This window comes from Corvus hawaiiensis, chromosome 17, assembly GCF_020740725.1.
Source record: "Corvus hawaiiensis isolate bCorHaw1 chromosome 17, bCorHaw1.pri.cur, whole genome shotgun sequence".
In the NCBI taxonomy this organism is placed as follows: Eukaryota; Metazoa; Chordata; class Aves; order Passeriformes; family Corvidae; genus Corvus; species Corvus hawaiiensis.
The window spans coordinates 14,174,628-14,196,393 of record NC_063229.1 but is presented as its reverse complement, the minus strand read 5'-3'; the positions used below and the strand labels follow the sequence as shown (position 1 = coordinate 14,196,393).

Genomic DNA, 21,766 nt, shown 5'->3' with positions numbered 1-21,766 from the left:
CCACCCTGTGCTGTCCTGTGCAGCTCCACTTTGTGCTCCTGAGCTGCAAGTTCTTTCCGGAGGGAACCCGTCCTATTTATCCGACACAGTTCTCCCATTGTCCCCAGCCCTGTGTGCTCACATGGCTGTGGAAACACAGCCATGAAGAGAAAAGGCTTTGCCGCTGGCAGAGGGTGGGATTTTACTGCTCGGGCTCGGCCCTGGGATGCAGTTTCAGGGATATTCACCCTTCACCCTGCCATGAGCAGCCGTGTCTGCGATGGCGCGGAGCCCTTTCGGAAAAATGCAGCTTTAAAACCCTTGTGATCCCAGTTATGAGGGCACCCTCTGACAGTTTGCTGACAGCTCCCAGCTGTGCGGGGTAGTCACGCACTGGAGGAATGGGATGGCATCCAGAGGGACCTGGAAAATCTTCAGAGGTGGAACTGTGCGAACCTCATGAAGTTCAGCAAGGCCAAGTGCAAGGTGCTGCCCTTGTGCCAGGACCCAGGGAACGGCTGGAGCTGTGCCAGGGCAGGGTCAGGTTGGATATTGGGAAAGGTTCCTTCCTCAGAGGATGCTGGGGCACTGACCAGGCTCCCCAAGGAATGGGCACAGCCCCAAGGCTGGCTGAGCTCCAGGAGCATTTGGACACCGCTCCCAGGGATGCCCAGGCTGGGATTGCTGGGGTGTGAATTTCCCCTCTCTCCGTTTAGAAGCGCTTCCCCCTTGCTGCATCACTCCAGTTCCTGAGGAAGAATCCTTCTCCTTTGCTGGGGATTGCTGGGCTGTCCTGTGCTGAACATGATTCTGGCAGGTCCCTTCCAACCTAGAACAATCTGTGACTCTTGGGGCTATTTACAAGTGCCTGGAGTGACATGACATAGGGATAAAACTTCAAAATGAAAGAGACTATTAGACTGGATATTAAGACGAAATTCTTGGCTGTGAGTGTGGGGAGGCCCTAGCACAGGTTGCCCAGAGAAGCCGTGGCTGCCGCATCCCTGGAAGTGTCCAAGGCCAGGTAGCACAGAGCCTTGGACAGAACACATCCCTTCCTCACGGCCGGGACCGCTGCGGCTTTAAGGAGGCGGTCGGGGCGTGTGCCCGGCCCATCGTGCGCGCTCGGGAGGCCGGGCCGGTGCCGCCCCGGTGCCGCCCCGCTGCCGTGTGCCGGCGGTGCCGCCATGTATCGCCTGTGCCGCCTGTCCCCGCTGCTGTCCCCGCTGCTGGCCCCCGTCCCCCCGCGCTGCGCCCCCCGCCCCGCCTGGGCCGCGCTCCCGCCGGGGCCGGGCCCGCGCCGCGCCGCCGCCAAGGTACGTGTGAGGGCTGAGGGGCCGCCTGCCGCGGGGCTGCGCGGAACGGCACAAAATGCCCTCATCTGAAAGTGTTCCTCAGCTTTTTGGAGGTGTCTTTAAGTTTTTTGGAGGTGTCTTCACCTCCACCCCCTCGCATCCCCATGGGATCAGTAAAAAATCGTGTTTATCCCGGGTTTCTGTGGGAGCTGGTTTGCACCTGCTGGTGGTCACATTGTCAGTGTGAGCTTTCCGGGATGCCTCGTCTACAGTTTAATTTCTACGGTTTAATTTGCGGCGTGGTTTCTGCTGCCTCGTTGCGAAGCATCACGGGGTGGTTTAGATACGTTTTCATGCTTTAAATCGCATGAATGATGCGAATAAAATCGGCTTTTTAGCTGAAATATTGTAGCAGAATGACATGGAAATAGGCAGTAGCTTTACTTGCTAAGCTGTACATTATTCCGTACATGACTCCCTTGGGTACTCCAAATAGTATCTGTCGAAGTGGTTCTTTTTTAACGTTTTGCTTCAATACCGTTCCTGGTGTGTGAGCCTGGGAACATGGGTGAATTGGAATGGACTTGGAAGATCAGAACAAGCAGGTTTTCAGTCCTTATGATCCGTCCATAAGACCCAGAGCTCATGAGTCACAAAAGAAAAATCTAAAATTATCCATTATGCTTGAAAAATTTAGATACAAGAATCAGGAGATGTTTTACTCCTGTTAGTATTTCTTCTCTGGCGAGCATGGGGGGTTTCCAAGGGCTGCCTCATTGCTACCCTCTGCTAATGTCTTTTCAGATTGCTTTGGCATATAGTTTAGTGTGAAGTTCTGCGCTTGAAATGTACTCAAAATAAAAATCTGTCAATGACTTCTACTGTGACAAACATTTTCAGTGCAGTTGGACTCTTGACACCAGCCCTGGCATGTCCCTGCAGTTGTTGTCTATGCCGTGGCAACAGAGTTGCTTGTTCCTGTCATCACTTGCAGTTCCCGGTTCTTCCTTTTATCAGCTCATCCATTAAGGGTGATTTATAGGAATTTAAACGTTGGATCTCTTCCATCAGGGAGCTGTTACTAAGTGGTACCGGGTGGGCTTCCAGTGCCACTGGCTGCTTAGCCCTGGAACAAAAAGCTGTGCTCCAAGGAGTCGCTGGGTAAAGCTGAGCAGTGGGTGGAAGCAAATAGCTCTGACACCTCAGTCTCATGTCTGAAGCAGCTGTGTGGGTGTGCCTTGGCACACATTTGGATCAAATAATCTGGTTTTAATTATGAAACTTGAATTGTGTAAGAATTTATGCCAAGCTCAGTGCATCCCTTTGACAGGAATAGTTGGGAGAAGGGAGCTTGCCTGGGCTCTGCCACAGCATCTGCTGTGCTGATGTGGAAGAGCAGAAGTGAGTTACTGTCTTCCCAAATCACTGTGTGCAAGACACTTCTTTCATTATTTCAGACTGGTTCAACTAACTGGAATATGATCTTGTGCATAATGCTAATAAATACTTTTAATTGTTTTCTTTCTAGGATGCACATGAACCCCTCAAAAAGACAGCCACTGATCCCAGTGCTGAAAACAAGAAACTCAACAAATCCCAGCAGCTGAAACAAGTTTTTAAAGAATATGGTGCTGTAGGAGTTTCCTTCCATGTTGGAATTTCATTAGTATCTCTGGGAATCTTCTACTTGGCTGTGTCAAGGTGAGGTTTGTACAGCTGTCTGCCACCTCTGGGTAATGGTAAAAGTAAAATACATTTACCATTGTGCTTGCCTCTGGCAGGAGACAGGCACCTTATGCCTGCTAGATCTATAGTCACCTCCTGAATTTTGAGTATGGATGGGTCCATAAATGGACCTGATCTCCCATCAGGCATGAGACAAGAGAGCTGTACAAGGTCTTTTTGCACGGGTTCATCAGCAGTGAAAACAGCAGACACAGCACCAACATAACTGACTGGGCAGAGAATGTATTTGTTTTGCAGATATCTTTTGTTCTTGCTTGGTCTGGAGAGATAGAGCCATGCAAAAGTGCTGGGGCTTGGAGATAAACTTTTTTTTCTGGGTGTTGAACACAGTTTGTGCAGTGGAACTGCAGAAAACAGCAGCCACTAGAACAGAATTACAGTGAGAATGTAACAGAACTGCACGGGAGTCAGGCGGGGAGTTTTGTGTGTGGCTTTGTGAGAATGCATCAGTTACATGAGGTGTTCCAGCTGAGGAGACAGGGGAATGTGTTGTTTTTCCAAACATTCCCTGCTGCTTATTCCTGACTCCAGTGGGGAATATGTGAATGCCTGATTTCTCCTGTTCACTACATCGTGGGACAGGGTAATAACATTTTTTTTTCCTTAAGGTATGGTTAAATCCCTGATGAAATCTGCTATGTCTATATTAATGAATTTGGTGGATAATGCTCATTTGAGATCTGTAACACTTCCTTCACTTGCTAGATTTTACATAATTTGTCATTTTAACAGCTTTGTACTCCTGTGTTAGAACACTAAGCCTAACAACAGGTACCTCGTTTGGTTTGCACTGGTCTGTGCTTAGGTGATAAATTTCCCCAAGACACAGAATAGAGTTGAACGTAAAATTTGGGAAGATGAAGTTCCAATACAAATTCACAGTAACATTTTGAGAATCACTATGCAGAGAAATTTTATCTCTAAAGGCTGAGTTGCAAGCACGATACATTAAATTCCCTGAACGAAAAACAAGCGCTTTATCTTTCCTATCTTAAACTAAAGCCCTCTTCCCTCTTCCCGCAGCGGTGTGGACATGAGCGCAGTTCTGCTCAAGCTGGGCTTCACTGAGGTCTCGCTGCAGTCCGGGATGGCAGCTGGCACCAGCACCTTCGTGCTGGCCTATGCTGTGCACAAGCTCTTTGCCCCAGTGCGCATCAGCATCACCGTGGTGTCCGTGCCCTTCATCGTCCGCTACTGCCGCAAGGTCGGCTTCTTCAAACCCCCTGCCTCCAACCCCTGAGCTCTGCCTGGCTTTTTGTTTTCCAGTGCTCCACATCCACGTAGCTCTTCAGGTGCAAAGTTTAAAGGACTTATTTGGGTTCAGGTTGACCTCATTTTGCGTTTCTTACTTGGTCTTTCAGGTAATTGTGAGAAGTGCTGTCCTTGTCTCCTTTCCCTTTTGCCACTTACTCTTTGGAAAAACCTGTTCAAATGGGATCTGGTTTGCACTTCAAGTGGGAATATAAATGCTTGACAATGAGCACAGTTCTGGGTCTTTATAATCCAGCTTTTTGAACCTTTTTTTTCCTTTTCAAAACAGTCATAGCACTCATTTATTACTGTGTAGCTGAGAAAGTGAGATTCTCTTTCCAGTAGAATAAACAATATCTCACTACGGGGGGTAGTTCTCTTGAAAAGGGTATATATTGGAATCTAAAGTGGCAGGTGCGTGGTTTTTTGTTAGGAGAGGCTTATGTTATAGCCTCTCTTGCAGTATAACACAGGCACTGAACTCACTTAAGTAGGAATACCCATATGATGGATTATTGCACAGTCATAATTGGTTTAGTCACCAATAGGTGATGCACTGTTCTGAAACTACGTGTAGTGCTTCCATATTCCAAGATTTTATTGTCTGAAAATGTGCTGGCTAGGAGCCAGCCTTACTAAAGTTCTTTTTTTTTTTCTCCTAATGTCTATAGACTCAGAAGAAATCCTGAGTCTATTGAAGTCACTGTAACCAGAATTACCTCTGTGAACATACTCCAAAGAGCATCAAGGCAGAGATAAGCTGGTGAAGGTTTAGCATTTTGAGATCTGACTTTGTACTGGAAACACTTTTTTTTTTTTTTTTTAAAGTAAGCCCAGCAGCTCTCTGCTCCTGTGGGTGAAACTCAAATCTGCACGTGAAGTCCAAACATTCCAATTTGCAGCATCCCAGGAAGAATTCCTGTGCTTTGGGTGGAGAGTATAGCAATGAGGGGGTGTTGCCCTTCCTTATGGACACACTGTTGTGTTAGAATGTATCATCCACATTCCACCTTCCAGTTAACCCAAAGACTGATCCCAAAACATAAATGAGTGTAACACTGGGCTAAGCCTGAGTTTGGGGCTCAGGCCTGTGCTGCTGTGAGTTTGAGCCAGATCTGGGGGTGTTTGGGACCTGCTGTCTGCTCTTTTCACATTTGTGCTTGCACTTACCCCAAGGTGGCTCTGATACATCTGTTCATACAGAGCTGTGATTTAAGTAAAATAGCAGGAAGATAGCCTGATGCTTTTGATTTTTGCTAAAATTTAGTGAATGGAGGAAGGAATTGTGGAGTTTTGATGAGAGTTGGCTGAGGGAGGAAAGGAGGAGCAAATAACCTCTTGTTATGGAGCAGCTGCTTGCCTCCCCTCAGCCAGAACATTAAATTGCACCTTAACTCCTTCCCCCCCAGGAAGGCCCAGCTTTCCTGTGTACCAAGGATAAGAATTCCTAAATAACTCTTGAGGCAGCCTTGTGTACTTCAGAATCATTTCTGAGAAGTTTTGTCTTAAACTGGATAGAGAAGGTATATTCAGAGCTTCTTTTTCAAAATCCTGTGTAAAGCTGAACTCCTTCAAAATAAATGTACCTAAGTCAGTAGAAGGCACCAGCACTCAACTAGAGATTTCTTGCTGTAAAGAAACAGCTTCAGATAAATTATGGCCAGACTTCTGATTAGTTAAGGTAAATAGGGTTGTATAAACTACTGGCAGTTTGTTTAGATGAATTTTTTTGCAAAGTATATTTTAAATTAATTCAAGAATATATTTTGAATTCTAGAATCCTTACTTGTAGAAGGATCATTTTTTTAAATTGTTTATAAAATAGCCAAGTCTTATAGTGAAAAGACAATAAATTGCTTTCTCTTAGTTTGCTTGAAGTGTTTTACTGGAAAAGAGTTGGTCTCTTTATTTTGGTGGCAAGGGGCCTGACCCTTGGTCCAGTTTAAGGAATGTCTTACAACATCTGGTGTTGTTAGTTCCTGTTACACCACATCTGAAAGTACTTCTGAGAGAAAGGGCTGGAAGATATCAGATGGGAGATGTTTGAATAAATTCCTTGGAAAAAGGACAGAGCAGGCCAAGCTCTCAATAAACCAACCAGGTTAAGTAGTAACACATTTGGTACTTACCTGGTAATCCTAAACTGGGATTGTGGGATAGTAAATGAGTGTGTGAGCTTCCTTTTTGACAGGTGGGAATTACACTTGTGGGAATTCACCTCTGGCACCAGGAGTAGTTCAGCTGTGCTAGTGCCAACCAGTGCCCACAAGGAACCTGACCCTGCTGGGTGCAGTATAGGAAGTCTTTATTTTACAAATTGAGTGCTCACATTTAAAACTAGAGACAAAAGCAATTGCCACATCATTTCTAGAACACTTGAAAAAGGCATTCACCTCGCTCAGTTTCAGGTTACACCACAGGTAGGAGACCCTGAGCAGCCCAGGGAGGGAGGAGCAGGCATCGCCAGGATATTGCACTGTTCAATAAGCCAGAACAACAACTTCTCTTGGTGGAACAACGAATCATTTTCGGCACAGACCACAGCACAGGAGCCTGCAACAGCTTTACATCAACAAACCTGGCCCACATGGAACTGGATTTCAAGTACATTAAATATTCCCCAAGCTCCAGCTAGAAGTCAAATAATTTGATGCTGCAATTCAAGTGTAAGACATCAGCCAACCCAAGGATTTGCATCCCAATTGCCACTAGATTCCAAGACCTGCTTTTCCTATTGTAAGCATTACAGTAGTCACAGTACAAGGCTCCTCTTGTTGATCCCACAAGTCACCCTCCTAAAACTATGTTTTGGATGGGGCAGCACCATCACTCTTCTTGCTGCTGGGAATCTTTGTAGAGTTTGCTGTGATCCAGGGATGGAGAAGGACATCCTTCAGGGGCAGGCGATGGAAGGGGTTATGCTTCAGGAGCTTGGAAATTAAATCCCTCGCACCTTCCGTTACAAATGGAGGAAACTTGAATTCCACCTAAGGAGAAAGGACATTAAAAATTACACAAAAGTTCTTTAGCAATAACCAAACTATAGAACCAAAGAGCTCTAATCAACCTCCAAGTTACACCTTGAAAGCTTTGCCAGCCTTGCAGGCTGTGCATCTTCTGCCTATTAAGAAGACACCAAATCATTTCATCATAATCCTGGTTCATCATAATTCACAGGTTGTAGAAGTATTTGTGTATTACTGTGTCTGTTTTCTTCATGCTTCAAACTTAAACCTTTCTAGAACTAAAAGCACAACCCAGATAAGCACTGGCACTTACCCTGGAAATAGCTCTGTAGGTTTCCTGATAGGTTGCTGCTTCAAAAGGTGGTTTCCCTACAAGGAATTCATAGCACAGAACGCCAAGGCTCCAAACATCCACCTTTTCATCATGTGTTCTTCCCTCAATCATTTCAGGAGGCAGGTAGTCAAGTGTCCCACAGAGAGTTGTTCTCCTGAAGAAAAATCCAAATTAATCATTGATGAAGATAATTATAGGATCTATTTCAAGAGCCAGATAAAGACTAATGCTGGCAATCATCTGCACCTCAGTGCACCCACCTGAATGGGCTCAGCACCACAACAGCTGGGAAAGAAAAGCCAGCAAGACATTTTCTACTTCTCCTGCAACTAGTCTTAGCTCCTTTCTTCACCCCTTCAACACCTTCTTCAACTTGCTAGAACAAATCTGTTCCTCTCTTGTCGGGTGCAATGTCACACTCTCTAAGAAATAACCAAACTGGCAGTGTAATGTTTGAGTGCAAGTGCTGGTTTGTCATCTCAGGGACCATGGTAAGCCTGCAGTAACCTACATCTCTTTCAGGGTCAGCAAGGTTTGCCCTAAAAATCAGGATAACAACACTCCCACACCAGTTGACTGTTAAGACCTCTGTTGTACCAGCATTTTTCACCAGTATTTTAAGAAGTTCACATATAACCTCCCTTCCACAACTGACACAAAAACTAACACTGACTACAGGAGTTCACTGCAGAAGAGACTGAATTCTCACCTAGAAGATGGAGCATGCACAGACCACCCAAAGTCAGCAATTTTTAACTCTCCATTTGATCCAAGCAGCAGGTTCTCTGGCTTGATGTCTCTGTGGATCACACTCTTGGAGTGACAGTACGAGAGGGCATCTGCAAGTTCTGTGATGTACTGGGTGCAGAAAGAACAATCTTTAAGCCACAATGGCATCGTCACCTGAGTTTATCTGGCTGCAGCACAGCTTTTTTGAGGCATAATTATAGTTTTAAGTTAAAGCAATTATTCCTTAACCCTTGAAGTCTGGCAATACAGGCTGTGCCTTGCAATATTAAACAATTCTGAACATAAATTCCTGCACAGCACTAAGTCTTCCCAGTTATTCCCTGTCCCTATGCCAGCTAGCAGCTAAGGAATCTCAGTTTCTCCAGCAGAACACAGAACGTGATCTGAAGAGCTGGCACTATCCCACAGATATCCCAGATACACAGAGTAATGATAGGAAGCTGGAACAACCTACAGTAGCAGTTCTTGGCTCATCAAACTTGGTGAGCTTCTGAAGTTCCCTGTAGACTTCTCCACGAGGTGCATGCTCCAGGATCAAGTAGACTCTTGTCACATCATGGAAGTAGCCATATAATCTGAGAATGTTGGGGTGCCTGCAAAGAGATTTCAATGTTCTTCTGAACCAGGCGTTTGTCCAAAACCTTTAATTTCCCTGTCCTGCTCCCCCCTTTCAAGGCAAGCATGGGAATTTCATCCCATAAGTGTTCCTTCACCTCACAACAAGGAAATCTTATCATAAAGGGAAAACCTTATCATAATCAAGGTTACTTTATTTGGATGCAAACAAAGCAGAGTATTTAGTCACTAAATTTTACCTAAGATGAGACTGTATTTCCACTTCTCTTCGTAGTTGATGTTCTACGCCAGCTTCCTCAAGTTGTGTTTTAAAGAGCACTTTCAGTGCAAGAATAAATTTGCTCTGTTTTTCACGCGCCAGGTACACATTCCCAAATTTTCCTTTCCCCAGAGGACGACCAATTTCAAAATCATCAAGAGACCATTGCCTTCTGCAAGAGGAAAGTTAAAAGCTGGATAGTTGTGTTGGCTTTGACTCAAATTTATAGTTTGTAACGTTCCTGTTCAAAAGATGCTTAGGGCTCTAAACTAGACTTTAGTCTGTAAGAAAACACCAAGAGAATCAAGTAGGCATGGACATTTTTCAAAAGGAAGTTCTGAAAGCTATTTTCTTTGTTCCTGAAGCTTTTGCAGACACTACCCCAACCACACTACTACAAAATGAAATTGTGTTTGCCAAGCTGGGCTCCTTTAGATACTCTTAACCCAGCCACATCACTAGGGCATGGCAAAACAATTTAAAGTTGCCATAAACAAATGCAATTTCATCCCACATTAGACTCCAGCCTCCTGCCCCAATGAGGGAGGCTTTGTTTTCAGGAGTACCTTTCATGACAGGGGCAGCAGCTATCAGTGTTCTCCCATGGGAAGAGCTACTCTGCATTTAGCAAAGCTTTCTTTAGATTACAGCAAGTCCTTGTTCCTGACAAATTGCCAGGTCCAAGGCAGCTTTCCTTGTGTTGTGCCTGCAAAGTGTGAGGGTCACCAGGCTCCACAACCAAGGGAACTCCAGCAGGGCTCAGTTGTCCAGAATTTAGGCATAAAACTTACTTTTTAGTCTCTTCACTTTTCTTTTTAGGCTCTTCAGTCTTCTTCTTAGCAGGCTCTTCAATTTTCTGTTCAGAGGTGCTCTCAGCTTCAGGGTTTTTTGCTGTGTACAGAGAAATAAATCAGTTTATGAACCAGACCCACAAACACAACACAGACACACACATAGGAGCAAATCAACCCCTGTGCATCATCTGAAGCAGCTTTTAGAATACATTCAATGATATTTTATGCAACCTACCATAACTGACTGCTAGGAAAGGAACAGCACTGGCAAAATGTAATTTTAAAAGCTTTCTAAAAATAAAAACCCATTAATTCTCCCCCCAGAAAAAAGTATTCTTGTACATGAATCTCAGAAAAACCTGTAAGGTCTGAGTGCCAATTATACTAACTCCCAGCTGGCTGCTGAGCACCTGGAAGTTTTTAACAGCATATTGGCTCTAAGTAGTTAATTTAGAGATAAATTCACAAGGATGGTGCAGTGACACCGGAGGTGAATCATGTACTGCTGTTCTGTTTGGGGGCACAACCAGGAACTTCCCTCCAGGCCTGTTGCCAGCCCAGCAGCAGCTTTAGGGAGTGTCCTGAGTGTCACTGCTGCACACACATGTAAATCATCCTCAGAATTACCAGGTCCTGCAGCCTGGGGAGGTTTTTCACTCCTCTTGCTTGCAGCCTGAGGCCTCACAGGGGCTTGCTGGGGCAGTTTGGGTCGGAGCTGCTGCACTGTTTGGTTACTGGACAGTTTTTGGGTTGACAGTACAGGTTTTTGGGATTGCACAGGAACTCGCCGGGCAAAGTTTGCAGGACACAGAACACGTTGTGCTGGAGCTCCACTGGTCAGTAACCGGCTCTGGGCTGAATGCTGGGACACAGGGACACGTTTGGGGCCATCCCCAATGGGATTTGCAACCTTCAAAGAGAAATGATGACATGTTAATTGTACAATAGCACACCAGAATCTTTACAGCCCCATTCAGGATAGCAAAACCACACAAAGCATATTAACGGAAACACTAAAAATCATGTATTGATAGATTAATTAAAAAGAAGTTTTGTTTTTACTGTTCTAAAACCTTTCTAGGTCTACTTGATTTTATGTTAAAACATTGAGAAAGCACCTCTGTTTCTAAATAGAAAAAAATATGTAATCAGGGTGATCTTGGGCACTGCTGCACATGTGTATCAATAGTGACATTGACACAGTGCTCGGTTTTAAAACCTGTATCTAAAATAATTTGATTATACACAGTTGCTTACTCTTTAAATGATCTTAAGTACTTAAATTATAAGGAGGCCTTCCCCATTTAATAAGACATACTAATATTAATAATAGTAAATAAAGAAAGTCAGCTCTGGGCACTGTTTTGTCCACGAGAAAGCTACTGAAAGATAAATTACTAATTTGAAACCTGTAGCGAATGTGCGATAGGAGAAACGCAAAAACCGCCACTCCCTGAACAGACCAGACCTACAGAATTTTAATGGCGAACTCCCAGGCATCGAGACCAACGATCCAGTAGAGGAAACTGCTCAGGAAGATGAACATAAACCGCGCATTTCAGGCCTTTACCTTGGCAGCGCGGCTGGGGTACGCGGCGTGGTTCTCTTTCATGTTCCTGTCCATAGCGCCCGAGCGGGAGCAGCACGTACAGCTCTGCCTGCGGGCGAGAGGGAGCCAACGGCGGTCAGTGACCGGAGTACAGGAGGTCTCGGGCCCTTTATCAATCACCAGCCCTTATCGATAGCAATCCCTTACTAACACCCCCCTGCCCGCACCCCCATCGAACCAGGCCAGGCCGCGCCGCTCACCCCGGGCCCGCCACCTCAGGGCCGCTGGAGCTGTTTGAATTCAAACCGCCGCGCCTTAAGTACCCCTTTAAACCCCCGCCGCCCGCCATTGGCCGCCCTCGCGCGGTCCGCGCACGCTGATTGGCTCCTCCTGCGGGCGGCCCGCCCGCCCATTGGCTGCCGAGCGCGCTCCGCCGCGCCGCGAGGGGCGCACGCGCCGCGCCCGCCCGTCCGCCGGCGTTGTCGCCGCGCGGCGCGTTACGCACTTTGCGTAGCGCCGCGCCCCCCGGCGCGCGCCGCCCGCGCACTTCCCGCCGGCCGAGCCGCCGCTTCCGCTACGCAAATCGCGTAACGCGCCGCGCTCCCACCTGTGGCCGCCGCCGCCTCCGCTCCGCCCCGCACCCGGGAGCGCCGCCAGGTCAGTCCCGCTCCCGCCAGACCTCCCCCCGAGACACCCCCATCCACCCCCGGGCAAGGCCGGGGAGCGGCGGTGCTGCCACCGCGCGTGGGGCCGAGCGCGAGCGGGGCCATTGTGTGGGTGCCCCCCCGGACGGGCCGAGCAGGGCCGGAGCCTCCCGGTGCGTCCCGGCCGAGCGGCCCCGGGCAGCGCCACGTGCCGCCAGCGCTTGAGGGCGAGTGCGAAGTGCGAAGGCACCGCCCGGCCCGGCCCGAGCGACGCGCGGACCCCTCGCGTCGCAGCCCCCGACAGCGCCCAGACCCGCGCGGCTCCCGAGGAGACGCCGGGACAGCGGGAGCGCGGCCGGTCAGCGAACGCGGCCCGTGAGTAGCGCAGTGAGCGCGGCGTGAGGCGCTGCTGCCCCGCAGCCCGGAGCCCCCGGGTCCCTGCGAGGCGCCGCGGAGCGAGGAAACTCCAGTCGGCACTTGGGGCTTGTGAAGAACTGCGATCCAAGGCAACTTTTCACTGTCTCCGCGGTGCTGAAAACAAGAGCGAAGGAGACCCTGGTTGTGTGTGTTGGTGTTTACAAGTGGTTCAGGATAGGTAAAAAGAAGATGTCGGGTCGCCGTGTCGCTGCAGCGTGTGACAGACGACAGCTGCCCCGGGGCATGGGGAGCATGGCAGCCCCGCTGCTCGACCCGCGCCCGCTCCGGCTGCCCTTTCTCGAGGCTGACGTGAGTAGGACTCGGGGAGGGGACGGTTTGCGCTGGGGACGGGGCCGGGCCCGCCCGCAGCGCTGGACAGCAGCGCCAGCAACTTAATTCCCAGCCCGTTCACGTCGCCGTGTTTGGGATCCGGGGTCTGGCGGAAGCGGCGCTTCGGAGCTTTGCGGCTGCGACACAAAAGAACCCCCGGGCTCCCCCCGCGCCCGGTGGCGGCCGGGCCCGCGCCGCTGCCCCGCCCGCGATCCCGCCCCGAGCGCGGCTCTGCGGCCTCCGCCAAGGCCCTGCTGCTCCGGGAAGGGGGAATGGGAATGGGGAGAGGGATCCCCGGAAGGGGGAACGGGAGGATGGGCCCTCGGGATCCCCGGAAGGGGAGGAATGGGGAGAGCGACCCCCGGGATCCCTGAAAGGGAGAATGGGGAGCGGGACCCCTGGAAGGGGAGGAATGGGGAGAGCAACCTGCGGGATCCCTGGAAGGGAGAATGGGGAGCGGGACGCGCAGAAGGGGAGGAATGGCGAAGAGGGACCCCCGGAAGGGGGGACGGGGAGAAGGACCCCGGGATCCCCAGAAGGGGGGGAAAGGGGAGCGGGGCGCCGGGACCCCCTGAAGCGGGGATGGGGCTCGGGACCCCCGCCATGGGGGGGTGGGGGGGGGGGGGGGGGTGACTCCCCGCCTCCCCGTCACGTGATGCGCGGGGTGTGGCGGTCACGTGACGCCGCCCCGTTGTGTCGCCCCCCTCCTCCCCCCCAAGAGCCGCCTCCCATCGATGTGCGGGCGCTCGATGCAGCAGCCTTCGCGGAGGAGCGTCCTGCGGGCCCGGCCGCCCCCGCCGCTGCCGCCGCCGCCGCTCGATGCGCTCCGCGCTCCCGCCGCCATCTTAGGGGCAGAGCGCGGGCGGCAGAAGGAAGGCTCGGTACGTACCGGCACCGACGGGGCCGCGCCGCCCGCGGCTCCGCCAGCGCCCGCCACGGGGCTGCGGGCCGCCCGCGGCCGGCGGGAGGGCGGGGAGGGCGCGGGGCCCCCGCAGGGAGGGCGGCGGGGCCGGCGCGGTGCTGTCCTGCGCGCCCCGTGCATCCATCCATCGGAGCCCGGGCCCGCCGGCAGCACCGGCTGGGTCGTTTCGCTCGTGCCGCGGCTCCGCTGCCGGCTCTGGTGCTGCTTAGCACAGTCCGGGGCGGTTTATGGCGGAGATTTTCATTTACATAGCTAGCAAGCGCAACAGGTTTTTCCTCCCCTTTTCCTTCCCTTTCCCCTCTCTTTTCCTCCCCCGTTCCCTCTTCTTTTCCTCTCTTTTCTGCCCTCTTTTCCTTTCCTTTTCTTCCCCTTTCTCTTGCCCTTTCCTCCCCTTTCTCCCCTCTTTTCCTTCCCTTTTTCCCCCCCTTTTTCCTGCGTTTTCCTCCCCTTTTCCTCCCCTTTCTCCTGCCTCTTCCTGCCCCTTCTCCCTTTTCCTCTCTTTTCTCCCACCTTTTCCTCCCTGTTTCCTCCCCTTTCTCTCCCCTTTTCCTCCTCTGTCCCCCCCAGTTTCCTCCCTCCATCTCTGCTTTTCACCAAAACCACAGCAACATTTGGTGTCTGCACTGAGATTTGTTCTAAGGTGCTGGTGGTTTCATGCAACTCTCTTGTATGTGATTTTTGTTCTTCATTCCAGGCCCCCCCAAGGCAGTCCCTGCTCACAATGTATAGGACAAAAGTCAGTTTGAAAGACCGTCAGCAACTTTACAAACTGATAATTAGTCAGCTGCTCTATGATGGATACATCAACATTGCCAATGGCTTGATAAATGAGATCAAACCACAGTCTGTCTGTGCACCCTCTGAACAACTGCTGCACCTAATTAAGTTAGGTAAGCTGGAATCAAAAGCTGACATAAAAGTCTAGTTTCTAAATCCCCAGTGAATTAAGAGTTGGTGTCACTGGAAAGACACCTTTGATGCAAAGGTGGTGTCTGGTAATAGCACAACACTTGTACATTTGGGTACGGCCTTTGCTTCTGTGGGGTTTTTTGAAGGGCATTCCTGTTTCTTTAGAAACAAACCAGATCCCTGAGTGTTGCCCAAATCTGCTTGAACTCCTCTAAGGACACTCAGCATCCTGGGTGAGTGGTAGCTTTCTCAAAACATCCCAGTAAATGGGAACACTGAGCCCACAGATCTGAGGGAAAACGTCACCTTCACAGTTCTGCTGACTTTAAAAGTAATTATTTCTATCTGGTTGTTCCTGACAGTGTTGGAAAGGGAGCAGGTCCTTCCATTGGCAATCTTTGCTGGCTTTTATATATCAGTCCCCAGGAAAGAGCTTCACAGTCTGGGGCCTCAGCAGGGCTGTCACCTGTTCTCTCCCTGTACTCCCTCTGGAAGTGCCACAGCGTAGGGAAATCAGGGAAAACCCCTGAGCTGCTGTTGGAACAAGCTGACCAAGTCCTGGAAGAGCTCTGGCCATGACACTGTGTGTAACTCAACTGGTTCTGCTGCCTGAACAAGCTGAGTGCTGAGGGTATAAATCTGTGAAGCCTTGTGTCTGTTTGAAATATAAATTTTAGACTTGAAATGAGCAGATGAAAGCAGCAAAAACATCAGCACTGGGCTGAAAACTCTTTGTGTCTGCCCTGTTGCCACTTCCAGTGCTGAACTCTCTGGTCTGTGGCTGCATCCTGGAAATAAAGATAAAAATCTCTAAAGTGGGTTTGAAGAACAGTAACATTTTTCCCTTGCAATGCTGGGATAGTTTGGCTTCAGTGCCATAAAATAGGAAAAGAATCAGTAATTGCCTTTGGGTTTTTTGCTTTAAAACTCAAGTAATGATGTTGGGGCTTGTTGTTCCCCTGTGAAAAGCTGACCAGAGGCCTGTCCACAGCCAGTGACTGATTCTCAGTGCATTTATCAGCACTTTCCAGTCTCACTGGGGTATTCCCACAGCTAAGGAGGAGCTGTGCCTGCCCCAGCGCAGCCCAGCTCCCATTCATTCCTCCCCAGTGCTGTGTGACCAAACCTGCTCTGCCAGCTCAGCTTCACCCTCTGGGCTGCCTTTCCCAGAACCTTCCCCGGAGCCGTGGCAGGGGCTGAGGAGAAGGGTCCCTGCCCTGAGGGCGTGCCCTGTGTGTCCCCAGGCATGGAGAACGATGACAGCGCCGTCCAGTACGCCATCGGCCGCTCAGACACCGTGGCACCGGGCACCGGCATCGACCTGGAGTTTGACGCCGACGTGCAGACCATGTCCCCCGAGGCATCCGAGTACGAGACCTGCTACGTGACATCCCACAAAGGGCCCTGCCGGGTGGCCACCTACAGCAGGGATGGACAGTTAATAGCCACAGGGTCAGCTGATGCCTCCATCAAAATCCTGGACACCGAGAGGATGCTGGCCAAGAGTGCCATGCCCATTGAGGTAAGGGATTGGAACCACTCTGGGAGTTGTGTTCATGGCATGCCCAGCAAGGTAAGGGATTGTCATACTGGGAATTCTGTCCATGCCATGCCCATTGGGATAACTCGGGAAATGTAACCACTCTGGGAGTTCTCTCCATACCATGCCTGTACCTTGTGGCTGCCTCAGTGGGTTGGACTAAATACCTGTCTCAACATATTCCCTACTCCAGCAGCTGCTTGTAAAGTCCTGTTGAAGGAAGAAGAACCAGGGCAGGGACACTGGTGTCACTCCTGGCAGCAGGGAGAGAACTGAGCTAGAAGTGGCTTCTGGGTGCTGATCATGGCTGTATTGTCTGACCACAGTTCATGCTGAACCCACCTGTGGCCTCTGCAGCCCCCACGGCCACCCATGTTTCCACTGGGTATTTCAGAGCTGTTTCACACACTGATTTGCTTCATCTTTCTCCAAGGCAGTTAGCAGGTGGCAACGAAAAGTGGGATTTTTTTGCTCAGAGCACACACCAAATGGTCAGCAAAGAGCTGCAGTTTTGGTGCAGCTTCTCTCGATTCTTCCAGCAGTCAGTGTTTTGCTTTGGGCTCTTTATGAAGGTGATGTTTTCTTGCACCAGTTCTCTGCCACTGAAACTGCTTTGTCCTTGAGCCAAGTAGTTTTGACCTTCATAAAGACACAGGGATCTTACTTGTTGACATGTAAAGGGCCTTCAGATAATGAAGGGAACAGACTCTCTGCCTGGTCATGTCAGAAAGGAGCTGCTGTTCATTCACTCTGGCAAGCCTAAAACCTACTTTTCTTGTCAAAAACCTGCTCTATTTTCCAACAGCAAGATGTTAAATGTTCTTTGTAGGTCATGATGAATGAGACAGCCCAGCAGAACATGGAAAACCACCCAGTGATCCGGACTCTGTACGATCACGTGGATGAAGTGACGTGTTTGGCTTTCCACCCAACAGAACAGATCCTGGCATCTGGGTCGAGGGACTACACACTTAAATTGTTTGATTATTCAAAACCTTCTGCCAAAAGAGCCTTCAAGTATATCCAGGTGAGATACTGTTCAGAGCAGCCACAGCTCAGATGTTTGAGTGCTGAGGTGTTGTGAGCTGACCTGTGCCTCAGGGTTTCGGGGTGCAGGGGGACACAGGTGCAACACTGGCAGACATTACAGACATTGTGTCTTGAGTTTGTGCATCATGGACACCTGTATTTAAATGAGTGCCAGTCAGCTTTTTGTTCATTAGACCAACTCTAATATGAATAACTTGGAAGTTAATTTTATTATCTTTGTTTTGGAGGAGCATTTGGGATTAGGTGCTGGTGGGCTGGGGCGATGTGATATCCCAAAAATGAGGAGGCACTGCAGGCTGCTCTAGGACAAAAGCTACAATGCAGCCACAGGCAGCCTGTCCCTTCAATCCCATTATTTGTGCTGATAATTTCAGTAGTATTTTAGCATTTTAACACCACCAGCACTAACCCTCCCATTTCAGATTTTTTCCTTCCTCACCCCACTGTGCATATTTAATCCAACAGGAAGCAGAGATGTTACGCTCCATTTCTTTCCACCCTTCTGGGGATTTCATCCTGGTGGGGACCCAGCACCCAACATTACGCCTGTATGACATCAACACCTTCCAGTGCTTCGTGTCCTGCAACCCCCAGGACCAGCACACGGACGCCATCTGCTCCGTCAGCTACAACGCCAGCGCCAACATGTACGTGACGGGCAGCAAGGACGGCTGCATCAAACTCTGGGATGGGGTCTCCAACCGCTGCATCACCACCTTTGAGAAGGCACACGATGGAGCTGAAGTCTGCTCTGCCATTTTTTCCAAAAATTCCAAGTATATCTTGTCCAGTGGGAAAGACTCTGTAGCTAAGCTCTGGGAGATATCCACTGGTCGGACGCTGGTGAAATACACAGGTACGTAGCAGGTGACCTTCCAGCCTCCTTCTTTTCCAGGTGCTGAGCCATGGCAGGGCTGGAAATACTGTCAGAACAATAACGATTCCTAAAGGCAATGGAGAAACTGCTGCTTTGAGGATAAATTACCCCAGATTTTTGAAAACACTTCCTGTAGACTAATTCCAGAAGAGAAGCTGTGCTTGTGTGTGTCAGTGTAAACGTATTTAGTCAGAGTAGATCTGGAGAAGTTTCTGACATCGTTACTCCATTGTTTTGGAGGGAAGTTACCACTGAATTAGGGAAAAATAAGAAACACTGAACCTACTTCAGGGCAGTTGATTTAACCATTAACTCTTGCGGCTCTATAGCCATTGCAATACTCTGAAATGTACCTACAAGCTTCAAGTTTGCAGTTGTGTGCGAGGTGGTCATCCTTGGAGCATGCTTGGATCTCAGCAGGATTTAGGGAATAAGGAAGGCTGTGGAAGCTTTGCATGTGACAGCAACTGTGGAGAGCCTTTGGGGTCAAGCATTGATGTGCTTAAGCAGTAGGAGCACAAAAGATGCCGAAGATGGGTGTGTGTCAGCTTTGGGGTTTGTAGCTCTCTTTGCACTCCTGCTCCCGGCCAGCAGGGAGCAGCACTTTCCCGGGAAACCTGTGCGGGATCCCAGGTAGGATTTGGTGTGTGCGGTGCACTGTCAGTGTCTGTATAGGAAGCACATTTTATCTGAGGGTATGGCCAAGGCAGGTCATACAACGTGTGCCATGTGATAAATACACTGGAAATTCCTCAAGGATCACCAGAGTCTGTGGGTTCTCCTCTCTGTGCTCTTTCCCCTTGGTCACAGCTGAAAGCCTCAGGCAAAAATACTCTTAAAGGTAAAGGCTTGGACTTGGCACAGCTGCAGTAGGTAGTTTTAGAATATATACATGGACACCAGGAGGAATTTCCCCATGCAGAAGGTGGTCAGGCCTTAGCAGGAGCTGCCCAGGGATGTTTGGAGTCCCCGTCCCTGGAGGTGTCCAAGGAGGGGCTGGATGTGGCACTCAGTGCTCTGGGCTGGGTGATGAGGTGGGGATGGGTCACAGGTTGGACTCAAATCTTCCTGGTCCTGTAACTACAAAAGAATATTCATCCCTGCATCACTTGTTGCTTGTGGAAGCGGTTGGACAGCAGAGCTTTCTACAGCTCCTTTGTAGAAAGTTGATACTTACAGAAAATTATTCTTAGGCATTGCAAATTTCCTAAAAGTCACTATTTTGCTGCCTGTATTTAGGTGCTGGTTTGAGTGGCCGCCAAGTACACAGGACTCAGGCTGTGTTCAACCACACAGAAGATTACGTGCTGCTCCCAGATGAAAGGACCATAAGTCTGTGCTGCTGGGATTCCAGAACTGCCGAGCGCAGGAACCTCCTGTCCCTGGGGCACAACAGCATCGTGCGCTGCATCGTGCACTCGCCCACCAACCCCGGCTTCATGACCTGCAGTGACGACTACAGGGCCAGGTTCTGGTACAGGAGGTCCACGACAGACTAAGGAGAGCTTTGCAAGCAGAGCTGCTGCAGCCCTGTGGGATTGTACTGCCAACAGCTGCCTCCGGGGAAGCCGCGCTGGGCCCGGGCTGAATTCTGTCAGACGTGGCAGGAGATAACAAAATACTGACGCTCTTCACCCCACACTAATTTTTTTATTAGTGTGCGTGGTTTAATTTTTTAAGTCATCTCTAATTGTACTGAAGGGAGGGGGGTGGAGAATAAAATGATCCTGGCAGGAAGGGCTAAGCTTGTTCCCCTGCCTTTCTGAATCACACAAGGGATAATGGGACTGTGTCTTGCTCAAACTGGGCAGAAGGAGCCAGTTCTGCTCTGAGTTGTGTTTGTGCAATCCCACTGAACTGTGGTAGAGAAGAGATCACACAAAGAGCAGCAGAACTTGGTGTAGATGCGTTAATGAAGCCTTAAGCTGCCTTCAGCCACAATTCATTGTTTGTAAAGCTCTGGTTTGTATCTTTCAGTCTGGGGTTTTGGTGAATTCTTTTTTGTGTTTTTTGTTTATTGGCCAAGTGGTCCTTCAGTTCTGAGTTGTGCCATAAGAATTCAAACAGGATTTTAAACTGTTCAGATGAATTCAAGAAATGGTCTTCTAGTTCTGGTGTTAAAACTCAGATTTCATCTCATTTTGAATTTAGCTTAACAAGTGGGACCTCAAAGTGAATTTCTAATCGTTTTAAGGAATATCCACATTGCAACTAAAATGTGACAGTGCTGCTGCAGGTGAAAATGACAATAATTTTGCCTTAGAGACCTTTAGTATCCTCTCAAAGAAAGAAACTTGTGCATCTGAATTTTTGTGTATGTACCTCAGAAATGTCACTGTTCCATTTGACTGAGAAACCTTCATCTATATCTGTTACACAGCACTTGAATTACATTCTTTAATTAGTCACAAACCCAGTGCCCATCGTTAAGAAACTGTGCTTAAAACTTCTCTAAGTTGGAAAATTCATTACTTGTTCTCCCAGAGATCTGCCTGAGCAGAGCCTTAAACTTGTTCTTGGAGGCCTCCTCGTGCAGAGCTTTTGGGCATCACAGCTGGGAGCTCCTTTGCTCAGAGCTCAGCACTTGCCTTCATGAGGGAATTTCAATGTGAGGTGGTTCTTGCTGCTGGATTAACTTCCCATCACACTGAGGAATTGTCAAGGGCTGGTGAGGGTACAGGTTTTGTCTGTATTTAAATAAAGATTGCTTTTTAAAAAGCTCTTTGATACATAAAAAAGGGATTGTATTTGTTTTCTATATAACAAAAGAGAAGTGGATCAAATATGGGAGGCTGGGGCTTTGGGGACTTGGGAATGATGAATTTGTTGTGTTACACCTGAATCAGGTGCAATTATAGACTCCAAGTGGAGAATGTGGGATGTTCTTTTTAAAAGAATGAAATTTCATTTTCTCTTGAAAAGCTCCCTGTATGCAAAACATTTCTGAGGCTCAGTCCTCTTTGCTCCTCTGCCTCTGAGTTTCTGACTCTTCAGAAGCAGTGGTGGCAAGAGATAGTGATGCTGGTGGCTTTTTTGCTGGAGGAACAAGGAGAAGCAGAGCTGGGGGGAGGGAAAAGGGAAGTCCTGACACAGTCACTGAGGGTGATGTGGGGTGGGTGACAGCAGTGGCTTTTTTTTTTTTTTTTTTTTTTTTTTTTTTTGGTGCCACCTTTTTTAATTCTGCTGAAGCACCTGTCCATAATTAATGCACTTGTTCTTGGTGTTTGGAATCTACTTTTAGAACCCTCTTGGTGGTTTACATGTTCAAGCACCGCTGTGGTTGTGAACAATGTGTGAGCTCTCACCTTGAGCTTCCTCAGTTCTGTGGGCTGTAACTTGCAGTGCAAGTGCAGAAAGTTCCTTTGTTAACACAAAACCATCCTGCCCTTGGCACCCTGCTGCCTTTCCATGTCCTGGACATCTTCTGAGGCCAGAAGGTCGGTGGGTTTCTGTTGGAGAAAGAAGGGCTGGGAAAAACTGAACTCGTCCTATTGAGGGAGGAAATGCAACCCTGGGGTGAAATTTAATGTCCAAGGGCAGGTTGGAGGGGGCTTGGAGCAACCTGGTCTGGTGGAAGG

General features: G+C 49.2%; 3 protein-coding genes across 4 annotated transcripts; 2 read left to right on the top strand and 1 right to left on the bottom strand.

Annotated features, from left to right (window-relative positions):
• Positions 1 to 1,259: 1,259 nt before the first annotated feature.
• On the top strand, positions 1,260 to 6,137 carry FAM210B (family with sequence similarity 210 member B; the record flags this gene model as incomplete). Its single annotated transcript, XM_048321991.1, has 3 exons — positions 1,260 to 1,295; positions 2,803 to 2,975; positions 4,044 to 6,137. Coding segments are annotated over 3 exons (426 nt in total), but the record flags the coding sequence as incomplete, so codon positions are not given.
• A 422-nt stretch (positions 6,138 to 6,559) lies between these two features.
• AURKA (aurora kinase A) lies at positions 6,560 to 11,829 on the bottom strand. 2 transcript variants are annotated; one of them, XM_048321989.1, is made up of 9 exons: positions 11,760 to 11,829; positions 11,521 to 11,608; positions 10,578 to 10,860; positions 9,948 to 10,047; positions 9,137 to 9,328; positions 8,776 to 8,914; positions 8,281 to 8,429; positions 7,551 to 7,725; positions 6,560 to 7,258 (listed from the first exon to the last, which is right to left on the bottom strand). In XM_048321989.1, the coding sequence occupies exons 2-9, from the start codon at positions 11,572 to 11,574 to the stop codon at positions 7,073 to 7,075; spliced, it is 1,278 nt and encodes a 425-aa protein (XP_048177946.1). In that variant the 5' UTR covers positions 11,575 to 11,608; positions 11,760 to 11,829; the 3' UTR covers positions 6,560 to 7,072. The 2 variants fall into 2 exon arrangements, with proteins under 2 accessions (XP_048177946.1, XP_048177947.1); XM_048321990.1 differs by lacking the exon at positions 11,760 to 11,829 and adding an exon at positions 11,738 to 11,755.
• Positions 11,830 to 12,067: 238 nt separating this feature from the next.
• Positions 12,068 to 20,906, top strand: CSTF1 (cleavage stimulation factor subunit 1). The gene is made up of 7 exons (XM_048321947.1): positions 12,068 to 12,869; positions 13,610 to 13,771; positions 14,507 to 14,702; positions 15,966 to 16,243; positions 17,091 to 17,288; positions 17,777 to 18,167; positions 19,428 to 20,906. The coding sequence occupies exons 1-7, from the start codon at positions 12,750 to 12,752 to the stop codon at positions 19,685 to 19,687; spliced, it is 1,605 nt and encodes a 534-aa protein (XP_048177904.1). The 5' UTR covers positions 12,068 to 12,749; the 3' UTR covers positions 19,688 to 20,906.
• The last annotated feature ends 860 nt before the right edge of the window (positions 20,907 to 21,766 follow it).